The sequence below is a fragment of the Embiotoca jacksoni genome, unplaced genomic scaffold, assembly GCF_022577435.1.
Source record: "Embiotoca jacksoni isolate LCO1_2020_lvr unplaced genomic scaffold, fEmbJac1.0.p SCAF_27, whole genome shotgun sequence".
NCBI lineage: Eukaryota > Metazoa > Chordata > Actinopteri > Embiotocidae > Embiotoca > Embiotoca jacksoni.
In genome coordinates, this window is record NW_027185378.1 from 2,916,227 (window position 1) to 2,930,462 (window position 14,236).

Below are 14,236 nucleotides of genomic sequence, written 5' to 3' on the forward strand. Positions count from 1 at the left end.
ACCAAAGCTTGGATTTAATTTAGTTTCATCCTCCCTTTACATGCAGAAGAAGGTGGTTTAGTAACACTAACCCACCTGAGAGCTGCTCACCACCACCGGACAGACAGCAGCTGGATTTAAAGTCCTCGGCCACTAATTAGGAATTCCCTCTTTGCATATTTCTGTGGAGAACATTGTTGCTCAAAGACCCGTCTCTTGTCAGTGTGATCAAACCGGCGACCTGACATTACAGGACGTTCACTCTAGAGGTAGATCTCGGTCTCTGCTGCAGCTCGGCGTCCTGAAAGGTTGTGCAAAGTGAGGCCTTTCAAACCGATCCCACTTTCATTCAAAGCAGCTTCAAATCTGCATTTCAAAGTGCAACGATCTGAAGCAGGAGCAGATATTTTGTCCTTGATGGTGACCAAGGAAAAAGAGGGCTTTGCTCTTTTTGTGCGACACCTAAGAAATTGCATTTTATTAATACACGAGGGATATATCTTTGTTTTGTTTTGTTCTTTGCTGTAAATTGCATTCGTTTCGCCTCCGGCAATGTAAACATGCAGTGTGCAAATGTTCCTCCTATCCGTTTCCACAGGATCAAAGCAAAGACGCCGCGTGAGATCACACAAATGCACCTCGTTTCATGGCTATAACAATTCCTAATTAAATAAAGTGTAATGTCTAATCTATATTTTCTTCCATGGAGGCTGCAGCGAGCTTCAAATAGATGTTTAAATGAGGAGAATAAGATTGATGCAGAAAAGGCCATTTTTTTCCCCCTGAGCAAATTCTCATTCTCCTCAAAATTGTAATTACGTTTCATTTAAAAGTTAATTTGCTCATATTCTTAAAAAACAGAAACATATTAAAGATGAATATCTCAAAACCTTGGCACATTAAACTGAAACTCATTTGTTGTGTATGTTTTTGGATTTTGGGTGAACTGACCCTTTAAGAAAGAAATATGTGCCTAATACAGAGCCCCAGTTGCAGTGCTGCTGCTGCTGCTGCTGCTTGTTCGGAGCTGCCAGAGGAGGCCGTGCTCGACTGCTTTGGGGTCCATAAAGCTAAAGTGAGCTATGAGTCTCGGGAGATTATTATATCTGCCCCATAAAGGCCGATTCCTCATGTTTAAGACCCGCAGATACTCCGCAGCCCGATTTCCTAAGTTTTTCTTCATACACAACATGAGCGAGCCCATTCATGCCGCGCGGCTTGGATTTATGCGCTCTGCTCTGTTGCCGGAGTGTTTTTCTTCTCCTGAATGGGCCTTTTTGTTTAAAACAAAACGGTTGTAAATACGGCTGTCAAAGCCGGAGGCCACGTGGAGAGCTGCGCTGCCACCTTAAGCACATTATTGACTTAACATCTCCTGGATTTCTGATAGATGCAATGAGACGGAGAAAAACAATTCACTTATCCATCTGTTCTCTGCACTTTATTTAAGACCTGCAGAAAATATTTGATGTTTGTGGGAATTTTTTTGTTTTACTCCACTACATTTATTTAAGGGCTGTAGTTACTGGTTATTTTGCATATCCAGGTTTTAAAGTATTTATTTATTACTTTAAGATTTGAGTTCTGTCCCTGAAAAACGTATTTCAAAGTAACTCCGGCAGCTCTGCCCGCTGCTCCTCCGACACAAACAGCCGCGTTGGTCTGCGAGTTGTGAGTTTTGCCTCGCGTTCGACGAGCTCATCCATAATTTAGGGCACCTATTGCATATTCCCCGTGAAGATTGTCTTGTCTGGGCCACTCCTGGTTTCAACCTTGCCTCTCAGCTCCAATCCCGTGCTCTCGGTTTGAGGGCTGCATTCACGTTCGCCGCCTGTCAGCGCGCCTCAGTAACGCCGCTGCCCTTTTCAGCGGGTCAATAGCGGCTGTATTTGCCATCATAAATCACGCTCTTAACACACCTCGTTCACTGTTTCCCATGGGTGTGCGTTTGTGTGCGCAAACAAGTGTGTGTGTTGTGTCGTTTGTTGCCCGAGCAGCTCATTGAAAGACTTCTACAGTGGCTGTTCTCTTGCATGTGTGGAAGTACGAGTCCGTTTGTGTGCTTATAAGGACCCTTGTGTGTTTGAGTGCATCAGGACGTTCACTCGAACGGTAGCCAGAGCAACCGGGATGCGAGATCGTCTTTTATATCTCTGTTTCTGACGGCGGCGAGGTGCGATTGTGATCTCGAATATGAAGACACTTCGGATGAAAGGACGAGAGGAGGCGCAAAGGCAGCCAGTGTTTATTTATCCAGACGTGTGTCCCTCCGTCTCTCCTCCGTCCCTAGGCGGAGGCCAGCATCCTCACTGAGGCTGGTAAACATGTTGATTTTTCCCTGGCTCCAGCCGAGCTGGCACACGGAGCTGCTGGAGTAAATGAGCTGGTGTTTGACAGGGAAGGTTGGGGGAGGAGGGGGGCTCAGATCGTCTTCTTCTTCATGCTGGAATAAAAAGTTGCTCTTTCCTGACTTCTGAAAGCTCATTTGCAGGTAGCTCGCCAGCAGGTCGGCAGCTTCCTCTGCACCACTGCCTCTTTGTTTTAGGTGGAGGAGGGTTCTCTCTTCTACTAAGAAAACTGCAGGCCGAGTTTTCTTCTTGAATACACGGTGGAAAACGGAAGAGGGCGAATATGCAAAAATCATAAACCTTTTATTATTAGATTTCTACTATATAGAAATAGCTGATTCAGATTTTACAGGTAGAAAACTAATAATGCTGATAAAGGACTCGAAGGATAAAGGACTTTTTTTTCATGAACCACTGTTTCTGTCTTTTCATGTATAGACTCCGTGTCCAGCGAGACATCCTACCTGGAGGACTACGTCCTGGGCATGGGCGACACCCTGCAGATGTCATGTGACCTCGATGACCCCTCGGAGCCCATCGTCTGGTTCAAGGACGGCGTCGGACTGGCGCCTGGCAACCGGACGAGGCTGGGCCAGAGGATGCTGCGCATCATTAACGTGTCGTACGAGGACTCGGGAGTCTACTCGTGCCGGCTCGCCCACAGCAACGCGCTGCTCAACAACTACACCATCAGGGTGACAGGTGAGCGCTTCGGGGTGATTATAGAGCCAGTGGGAAAATATTCATTGTAAGGAGGACCACAGATTCCCCTTCTGATGGAGCCAGACTAAGGCTCGCAGCTTACCAACTAAGTGCTTAAGTGTGATGACGTTGGAGTCGAGTGTTTCTTCTCAATGCTGGGGCATTTTGAACAAGTATGTGATGCAAGCAGAGCTCTTGTAGGAATGCAATGAGGGGAGGAGGGGACTGGCATGGGGGGGAAGGGAAGTGTGTGTCAGGGGGGTGGGGGGTGGGGGGGAGAAGGGAGCATGCAGCAGCTTTAAAAGCCGGCCGGTGTTTTTCCCTGTAAAAGTCTTGGACACCAGCTGAGCCCGTTATTGACAACTAATTAGAAAGCAATTAGCTCGAAACATTTCATCATTGGAAACAGATGGGGTGGCAAGAAATGAGAGAGTTCGCTCTCTTTTCGACTCAACCCCACCTCCTCACACAAATACACACACACGCACACACACGCATGGTTTTTGGCTCTAAGCCGAGGTAAAATTGGCCTCTTCCAGGACTGATCAAAGGTGGACAGCTTCTCCTCCCGGACCTACAAATCTGAAGGATGATGCATGCAAACACACTCCACACGTCACTGAAAGGAAGAAATCCATCATGCCAAGTCACGTTTTTTTTTTTCTGGAAAGTCCCGATTTTCTTTTCTTGAAACAAGCACACAAATAAAGTGATAAAAACCGAATCTGCTCCCAGCTGCGCTCGGCATGTCTCACGAGTTAAAACCACACAGGAAGCAAATCATTGCTGACTGACATTTCGTATCACTTCAGCACTCGGTGCATGTTTGAATTACACGAGAAGTCTTTTTTACACTATGGAACTGCAATATCCTGTTCTCCTCCCTCTACTTTAAACACGGGAGCCTCAGCTCCATCTAAAACACACATGGACTATTGTGTTTTTCCTCAAATATTTGAGTAAGGTGTCAGATATTTAGCGGCGGTATCAGATTTAGCACCTGGATGGCGTCCAGACAGCAGAAAGGGGCCAAAAATCATGTCGTACACGCTCGCTACACATATTGGAAGCAGCACTGTTGAGAGCACGTAGGAAGCTCTGCTGCTGTGGTTGCTTGCAGCAGCTGAGCGGAGCTGTGGACCCGAGGTGTCGAATAATGGAAACGGAAACCTGCTAGTCAGGAGTTTCAGGAGCAGTTTTAGCTCACCGGGGTTGTCGAGGTAACAGCTGGCTCTCATTAACCAGACCTGTGGAGCCGAACCAGAAAACTTCAGAGGTCAGATCAAAAATAATTACAGCGCCGCGGCGAGAAGGTGTGATACAGCAAAACCTAAACAGGCGTGTCTGCTGCGGGAGAATAATCACGCGTCGGCTCACACGCTCACCGTCAGCGAGAGTTCGCGTCGGTGTGCGTTGTAAGGGGAGCTGGACTGAGTTGGCGTTTTGTTTTTTTTCCCCGTGCGGTTTATCTGCACGCACGCTCACACGAGCGCGTCGCGGCGACACTAACGAGCCTCTCATTTGTACCGTGTGTGGAAATGTTTAGGTTGTAATATCTGACAACTGCAGAGAACTGTGGACTCATTCATGACCCTCGCAGTGAACAGTCGGGTTTGAATATGCATTCATGCATCCGTGTGGGCGGGTGCACGTTCTGTCTAATCGGACTCGTTCAACACACTCCATTTAATCGCCAACATTAAGCATGCACACAATTCCTGCCCTCTTTATTTCCCTCAATTTTCCATCAAATAGATTGTGGGCTACAAACTTTCCAGATGTTGTTTCTTTGCTATCTGATGGCTCTCAGAGTTCAGCGAGTCTCGAGAGAAAAGACGTTTTATTCATGTTGTTCAGCTTATTGAATTCTTTTAAATCCAAACTTTCACAACACTTTTTATCTTCCCTTTTCTTTCCCAGATTCTCTGTCGTCTGGTGATGATGAAGACTACGATGAAGACCCAGAAGATGCAGGTAATGAAAATGGTGAATTCTTAATTATCTTTTTCTTTAACCACATTTTATAGGCAGGAAAATATGACAAAGCAAATGAATCAGATCAAACTAATACTTTTACTAGCTCATGATGAAAGACCTTTTGATTAATATAATGTTTTACAGAGAACAAAACTTGAAAAGCAAAAGAGCTTTAACTGAAAGTAGGAAAAAAAAAAAAAGTGAAGAAACTAGAAACAGGAGCAACTTAAAGCTTAAATGATTATTTTTACCCTGGGTTTTATTAAAATAATGTTTCATTAACTAAAACCACACCCCTAAATGTTAAACTGATCAACCTTAACTTGGGCATATAGTCCACAAATTGTGACTTTTTTTTTGTATTATTCCTCTTTTACCTTCAGTTTTTTATTAACCACTGAGAAGAGAATCATGCATCTTCCAAGTGTTTTACCAGCTTGCACTATTATTCTTATCACTTAAAAACAGAGTGTTAATGTGTTCTGGACTTTTCATGTAAAAAAAACCCAACAACAACCCGAGTCTGATTAAGGTGGCGTGAACCACGTTGTTAAGCTTAATGAGCAGCACCTGCCACATTGAGAGCTGTGAACGGGTCCAGGTCGGGGTCCGGGTCGGGGTCCGGGTTCAAAACATATTACTTTAATAAATCTTTAGCAGCATTATTTCACTTTGATAGCAAAAGGACAGATTTTAGGATCCCTGTATGTGAGACATGAGCAGTAAAGTTTATGCTTACCCTAAGACAAGTTTAGTTTTATTTACATAAAACTTCAGGTTTTTATTGTTTTTCAATGGCAATTATGATTACTTACAATGAAGTTTGGACTACATTTGCAATAAATTAATGCCATCCTGCAAGAAGGAAGTCCAATATAAGTTATATAACTTCCTGTTTTGTTTTTTTTACCTGACATAATTTATTAAAAACTAAAACTTAAACTTAGATGGATGATTTAAAACATGACACTTATCCCAGACGGTTGTTATAAGTGTTCCAGGCTCTCTGATTTCCATTTACATCTTTATTTCTTCCATTTACTTCATGTTGTTATGAGCTTCGAACAGAGGAGAACGTTTGCTGTATTTAACACACACCTCTTGCGGTGCACAAATGAGCTCTTCACATAATTTACTTCACACTGTGGTGCCTTTAACCTCAGACCTTAATCTGCATTTTACAGTTTGGACTCATTTCACTTGTCACTGTGATGAAAGATTCTGTCTGCACTTCAGCAGGAAGTTGCTTTAATGGGCCGCTGTGTGACTATCAATGGATTTATGCTGGTGATTAGATTCATTCTTGAGTTTTATATCTGTAATTGACATTATATTGCTCCTATAACCGCTCGCCGCCTTGCTGAGCTCACATTAAACCTCCTCCACAGAGCAGTAAACCGAAGATAAAAGCCGGGTGGCTCTACAGCAGGTAGCGCCTCTCTCCGCGTTTTGTTGTGATGTCAGCTGCTTTGGCGTTCAGACACGTGTGGAGTTCAGGTGTAGGTGAACAAAGAGAGATGAAGGACAGCTTCTGCTGGCTGCGTACACTTTACACGCTCTGTTCTGTCAGCTGGCGCGACAGAAAGCGTCTCCGCCCCCTCGGCGAGCTCTCGACCAGCCAGACGCCACGCTGCGGCGCCTTTGTTGTACCATACGGAGGGAGACAGTCGAAGGTGAGGCGCAGACAGTCAGAGACAAATCAGAAAAAGAAGAGAAGTGAACGGTGAAAAGTCTGTGAAGGAGCAGAGACGACAGGATGGAAATGAAGAGAGGGGGATGATAGAGACAGAAACGATGGATGGATGGATAGATGGATGGATGGATGAATGGATGGATGGATGGATGGATGGATGAAGAGATGGATGAATATTTTTGCAAAAGACTGTTTTCGTACTTTGAAGGTTCAGTTTTTCGAAACAGTATTCGATTAGACTCGTCATCACGGCGACAGCAGGCTGCAGGCGTCCGTTCTAAACTAAAAAGCAGCACAAAACCTGCCAGTAGTGTCAAACAGACCATAATATACTGAACTAACTCCCAGTCCACCTTAACAGCTCAACAAAACCGGTGCCAGAAGCAAAATATGGAGAAATTTTAGTGTTTGAGAGCGACGGGCAGACGACCGACTGAAATCAAAGACCGTTTGTCAGCGTTGCTGCAAAGCTTCAACCGAATCAAGTGTTGTCACTGACACAGTGACTGTAGGAGATGCCACTGCTACTGTGACAACCTTGGTGCCCCTTGGTCATCATTAATATCACACCCCAATCTTTTGTCATCCAGCTCCAGTTGAGAGAGAGTTATGTGAAACGATGGACTGGTGCTAAAATGATGTGCAGCACAGCAAAGAGCTTCCTCCAGGATAGCTTGACAAAAAGAAGAACAGCCCCAGAAGCAACTGCAACAACTTTATATGCAGAAATACTTTTACTTTTAGATGCTTATTGTATTTCAGCACCATGTCTTTGCTGACAGATCAAATCTTTTATTGTGTTAATGAGCGTCCTGGTGCTCTTGGATTAAGATGCTCAGTATGAGTTCAGCTTGGGGACATTCCTTGCGAGTCATACCCAGTTTCTCTGCCCACTAACTTCCTGTCATCTCTCCACTATCAAAATAAAAGTATAGGTTTTAATGCCCAAATGAATTAAGTTGAGAGTTTCTGCTTTACTTTCTCAGAGAGTAAAATAAATCTGTAACAGAAATCTTAACAATGTAGTTCATACTTAAAACTGCATGGAAAAGGAGTTTTGAAAACAACAGAGGTTCAAAAACATGCAACGACTATCAGTGAGGCAGTTGTACGTCAGAGGATCGCCTCACAATTTATCTAAATTCTCTTTATTTTTCCACAACACCACTCTACAGTTAAAAATAATTTCAGTTTTTATAACTCAATGCACTCAGGAGTTCAATCATTTATTGAGCCCTGGGACATCTGTTAATACACAGCCTATCTGTGTTCATATTCTTTATATTGCTATCACTTTCCACATTTAATCCCCTCATTCTCCTCACTGTGGATGTAGGAGAATTAAGAATATAATCGTGCCTTCATATTTTCCTTTTTTTTTTTTTTTTTTTCTTGGAGGCATTTAGCTGCAGCTCTTATCCAGAGAGATTACAGCAGAGAGAACGAGCTGCAGAGTAACGCTGCAGAAAGCTTCCTGTTGATGTCTTTGTACTGCGAGTCGCTGTGGATAAGCTTCACGCCTCCAGTGTGAGACCCTGAATGTGTCTGAATGCGCTGCAGTGAAAAGCCCGCAGTGTTTTCTGAACGGGCCGAAGTGGCAGCGGCGGTGGCAGCTTACTGCAGACATCCTGAATGCCGGTAAATAGCCTCAGACTGCCAGACTTAATCTCTCGATGTAAGTCTACCTCATGACATACGAGGCTCCGATTTCCTGGCCAAAAGGAGAGGGATTAGCCCAGAAACATTAAACCCCCCTATCGCCTGCTTAATGTCCGCTAAGCCACCGATAATTAGCCGACTGTAGCGGGAAGGAGCCATGTGACGAGCCACACGGCCGGGCGGAGAGTCGCTGTCGGTGAGCAGAACAACGTCCACAACCAGAGAGGAAGATAACAGACACGTAGAGATGGAGAAGAGAGTTTATTAATGAGGAGAGGGAGCAGTTTGGAAGTTAGAAAACCACAGAAAGTTCATAATAATGTAAATGAGGCAACACATCAAAACGTGCTAAATGAAATAGTGTTGCTTAAAGTGCTTGACAAGATCATAAGAGGCTGAAATAATATTGTTGAATCCAGATTCCACTTGTTTTTATTTACTTTAAGTTCACGATATTGAGACTGAACAAAGATGTCAGTAAAGACGTGGGAGCGACTTGTCGCTGCCTTTTTGATTCATATTTATATCTCCTTACCTTTGATCTCTCAGAATAAGCTTGAGTCTTGCAGTAGAAAGTAATAACATGCATTTTTCAGGCTTTCAAAATGTAGATTTTGCACTGATAGATGGGTAAATAAGCGATTCACCGATCATCTGCCCTCACACGATGAATACGAGTTACGAACAGTGAGTACTTTTTTACAGTGCGGAAAGCAGTGTACACACTCCGAGCCTGTGTGAAGTGAAAGGGCACTGTGTGTGTGTGTGTGTGTGTGTGTGTGTGTGTGTGTGTGTGTGTGTGTGTGTGTGTGTGTGTCAGGGGGGGGGAATGTTAACAGAGCCTAATCTGTGCTGTGCTCCCGAGCTATGCAGGCCTCCTTGTTTACCCTGGCAGGAGAGCAGAGAGCCGGACGCCATGGCCACGCTACGCTGCTCCGTGGCCGCCATTCCTCCAGCCTCTGTTTGCCTTGAGTCCCCGCAGGCTCTCCGGGGCAGCGTGCCTTCAAAAGAGCCCCAGTGTAATCTGTAATGAAATCTGCCTGTGTGCTCGCAGGCGTCAGCGAGGGCAAATTATACAATTACACAATTAGACCTCTCCTCCTCCTCCTCCTTTTTCCCCCCAGATCGGTGTCTGAGCGCTGAAGGGGCCTTGTGCCGTGGCCATCGGCACCGCACCGTGTCCTGCTGCAGCTAATTGCTGTTGCAGTGAAGTTGAAGCAGATAGGAGAGCCACAGAGGTGAACACTGGGCTGCAGAACACTTGTTGCAGCGATGCATGATCCAAATAAAGAAAATAACGCTCTGTTTTCTGCAGTCAGACGGTACTTAATAAGAGAAGAGGATTCAGAACATTTTAATGTGTATCTGGATCGGCATCAAAGTACACACTGTGGCAGACAGTCGTGGCGTCACATCTGCCAGATATCTGTCCTTCAACTGAGCAGCGCAAGAGAAAATATTGGAAATACTCGGAAAAGAAATCATGAGAGGAAAATGATTTTTTTTAAAAAGATTTTTTGGCTCGTGGCCGAACTTTTTTACAAAATCTCATTCAAATTAGTGACAATTTTCCGACTATGTTTTATCATCAAGAAGGAAAATCAAGCAGCTATTCAAGTAGCAGCAGCTGAAACATTCGTTATATCCTGACTTTTGTATTTCATTATATCACTGAGTTCGAGTAATGCTTCCAAGCTCCTGATCTCAGCTGTAATATCAGACTTTTTCCTTGTAAAACTACCCAGGGCGTGTGTGTGTGTGTGTATGCGCGTGTGTGTGTGTGTGTGTGTGTGTGTGTGTGTGTGTGTGTGTGTGTGTGTGTGTGTGTGTGTGTGTGTGTGTTTGTTTGTCTGTGAAGGTGTGAGACTCTGACACACACTCTCCTCCCGCTGACCGACCTCTTCGCTGTCGGTGTTCAGTGATTCCTGCAGCCAGCACTTCGTTATCCAACATAAACCAAACAAACAGAAACACACTCGTGTATTTTTAGGCTCCCGGAGAGATTCCCCTCCTCGAGTTAACCTCCGCAGCTGACAGGTGGACGTGACACTGCAACTGTAAAACCACTTTCCACTGCAGGGTTAGCTGCAAGATCCCGTCCCTGTGGAGGTGGAGGGGTTTCTTGCTCCGGTCTCCCTCTTCCCTCCTCCCGAGAAAATCCCTCTCCCCTCTGCTGAGGAAATACCATCCACCCAATTAGACACGGGATGGGATTCCTGTGTGTTGCTGAGCGTACAGAGCAGGACTCCGCAGTAAATCAAAAAACATGCTGGAATCAGAATTTCGACTGCTGTTTCCACACTGGGAAAGAGCTTCAATTTTTGTAACTTTTTCTTTTAGGGTGGAAGGTGTTTCAGCTTCTTAAAGTAAAGTGTTAAGGGCCAACAAATCATGTGTCACATTTTGGAAGCACTGGAAATACAACTTTTGGTTCTTTTATAACAATACTGGCCAGAATAAAGTATTTCTCCGCTTAATAGTAATCTAATGTCATGTTATATGACACAGCTGTACAATTTCACACTTATTTTTAATTTAAAGTTGGGGGAAAAAAGAAAGCGAAGAAGGGCAAAAATGTTATTATATTAAAGCAGTTTGCAACTTAAACAGTTTCCTTTTACCGTTTATAATGTAACTTAATAAACTGAACAGAATATTTATCCTAAAAACTGATTGAGGTGAGAAAAAAAGAAGGTGATGTTGTTCCTGACGTAGAATAAGTACAAAAAATGTAAATGAATCTGAGGACGAAGACGCCACAGCTCCACCCACTCTGTCTGATTGACAGGTGATCTCGTGAAGGAACACGTCATTTAGTACGAAGCAGTTCAAAGGTCAGACAATAAATCTCCGTGTGTTATAGGGACAAAACAAAGACTCCCCGAGCTTGATTCCACATCTATTTTGGGTTTAAAAACATCATTGGGACTGGAGGAGGAGGAAGGTGTTTTCAGGCCCAGATGAGGTCAGGAGCAGCAGCAGCAGGAGGACCACACATTGGGAAGAGAGACTGTTTAAAAACTCAGTGTGTGTTTCTATTTGACTGTGTGTGTGTGTGTGTGTGTGTGTGTGGTGGAGGGTGTGTGTGTGGGGGGGGGGAAGGGGGGGCTGATTTCGATGCCAAGAAAACAATGTGTGCAGACTCCTCAGAGGTTCTGCGGAGGGCTGTGCGATCGCGGAGCGACAGAAACAGAGACGGAGGGAGAGAAGTAATGAAATCTAACAGACGTTTCCCTTTTAAGGTGGAAGCCTTGTGTGTGTGTGGTTGCACGTGGAGAGTGTTTGTCTTTGCAAGCTGGGGAGTCTCTTATTCAGGCAGAGCCCGGTGTGCTTCATTAGACACACACACACACACACAGTTTATAGTGCGTTTGATGGAGTTCAGTGGTGTTTGTTTGCTTTCTAAGAAGATGCGTCTTTCATCGCTGAAAATCTCCCCTCGGCCTGCTTGTAATTACGCCGTGTGTGAGCGGGAGCCAAAAAAAGAAATGTGTATCGGGACACTCCAGGCCTGATGATAAACGCACACACACACACACACGCACGTACGTTGTAGATCAAAGAAGATCATTATGTTTTAACGGTGACTGACATGTCACCTGAGTTGTCCCGGTGAGATAAGATCCGCCCAGTGTGGTGCTCGAGGGTGAGAATTACTCCTCAGCTATTGTCTGACCCAAGTCTGATGGCACACACACACACACACACACACACACACACACACACACACACACACACACACACACACACACACACAAGCTCGACCATTGAGATGGTAATTAGCTCCTCTCTCTCCTCTTGTATTTAGAAAGTAAAAGAGACATCTGATGACCGGTCGGCCACCTCCCCGGCTTTTGTCCTGGGAAACACGCATGCACGCACGCACGCACGCACGCACGCACACACACACACACACACACATATAAAGAGGGTGAGCGAGCCATGCCTCAGTGCTCTCACCCTCCACAGCCGCAACAATAAGCCCCTCTGACTCGCTACACTCTCCTTTGTCCCTCCGTCTTCTCAATACAACTCAATAAATCGCCCTGACAGGTTTCCAAACTCTCCGGATCGGACGCTTCAGATGAACTCTCGTATTGTTGCGTCGGGGTGGGGGTGGGGGGGCAGAAGATGATGCTCCTCGGTGCTCGTGATGCTTCGTTTTGCTTCCTTTTCAACATCCGTCAAACTGTGTTTTACACCTCTGTGGACGGCAGGGTGGGCTTCACATACAGCAGCCGGTAAACAGCCACCAGCAGCAACTCTCCCACTTTCTTAAACTCGTATTCAGAAACTTTGAAGTGAGTGTTCGTAAACCGTGCAGGTACTCTGAGGGAAGAGCCCTCTCGTGAAACCACGACCTCACATCTGTTCCCAGGAAGTACGTAACTCATCCAAGATGAGCCACTTTCAGATCGGGGCAGAGGAGCAAGCCATCCCATCTGTGCCATCTTTTTGCAATTGCAAAAAAACATGTAACTATAAATTCCTGCAGGGTCTTTCCCCAACAATTTTTTTTTTGTCTATGATCTAAGAATGCAGCAGAAAATGGAAAAAACAAAGGACAGATCTGTTTGCATAAGAGAGGGGCGTGTCCTCGCAGAACGACACGAAAATGACCTTAAATGTCGTTTAAGGGTCAAAGTTCACACCTCGATCTGCACATATTTTCATTTGTTTAATTTGATTTTCCATGGCTGACACAACATCTTTTTTTTGTATTCTACCAACAGAGGCGCCATCTTGGACCCGGCCCGACCGGATGGACAAGAAGCTCCTCGCCGTCCCTGCAGCCAACACCGTCAAGTTCCGCTGCGCCGCGTCCGGGAAACCGACGCCGACCATCCACTGGCTGAAGAACGGCAAAGAGTTCAAGGGAGAGCAGCGGATGGGAGGCATCAAGGTGAGCGGCATGACATGTTAGCACCTAAAGGTTAGAGGCTGTGATTTATGGATCCAAATCTTCACACCGGTGCCAATAACCGCGCCAGGAGGAGGTCATGTTCTGCTTTTCCTTGAGCTCCCGTCAAAGTGCCTTTTAGCAAGGCATTTTAATCCCCCCCACCCCCCGCCCCCCGCCGGTGTCTGCGGAGCTGCTGTGTATCCGTAACTGTGTTGCGATGCTCCCCGGTGTGAATTTCTATAACTGGACAAGTGTGAAGCGGAGCGCTGAAAGAGACTCGTGCTCGACGAATCTTCTCACGATAAATAAAGGTCAGGAAACACGGCGAGCAAACGCACGGCTCTCAGCCTCGACTTAGCCGCCCACAATAAATTTGGAGGGCGGAACTGCCGTGCTGAAATCAGAGCGGCGCACGGATACATGCGTGCTCGCGTGTTGACAGTAACGCGGCGCAGCAAACAGCTGTTGTGCTCAGTTTTGTCATCAGATTGGCTCCGAACAGCGAGCTCTCGTGTGGAATGGCGCTGCTTTAAAGTAACAGGGCTCGGTTTACTTTTGTGTTGCTTTAACGGCCCCGAGCTGCCGGGATTAAAAGACGAACGCGGTGTGGTAAGAAGATCGGAATTCAAACAGTCGAAACGTGTGTTTTGGTTCAAAATAAACTTCAAGTTAATGGCACGTACATTCAGAAATGATGCCCGGAGATGTGAATTCTTTGCTGCATCTTATTTGTCTCCTTCTCAGTCTTTATAATAAAGTCATGATGACGGGAGGCAGTTTTATTTACTGTCGTTTACAGAGTTTTGGAACAAAACTAGTGCAAAAAATACTTTAAATTCTTTAAAAGCGACCATATTTCAAAGTTATTTTCAATTTTTATGATTTAGGGTTTGTTAAAAGGCAATCAAACATAGTAGTGTTTTGAATGGAGAAAGAATGAGTATAATTTCTTAAATTTAATATATTTCTAAAAGG

The 14,236-nt window shown here is 45.2% G+C and overlaps 1 protein-coding gene across 2 annotated transcripts in view; it reads left to right on the top strand.

Annotated features, from left to right (window-relative positions):
- Positions 1–14,236, top strand: part of fgfr3 (fibroblast growth factor receptor 3) — a 65,016-nt gene that overhangs the window by 21,221 nt on the left and 29,559 nt on the right. For both annotated transcript variants that reach the window (XM_069160782.1, XM_069160781.1), the window contains exons 3-5: positions 2,766–3,029; positions 4,950–5,003; positions 13,092–13,261. In XM_069160782.1, coding sequence (XP_069016883.1) covers positions 2,766–3,029; positions 4,950–5,003; positions 13,092–13,261 — 488 coding nt within the window. The remainder of the gene's footprint in view (positions 1–2,765; positions 3,030–4,949; positions 5,004–13,091; positions 13,262–14,236) is intronic.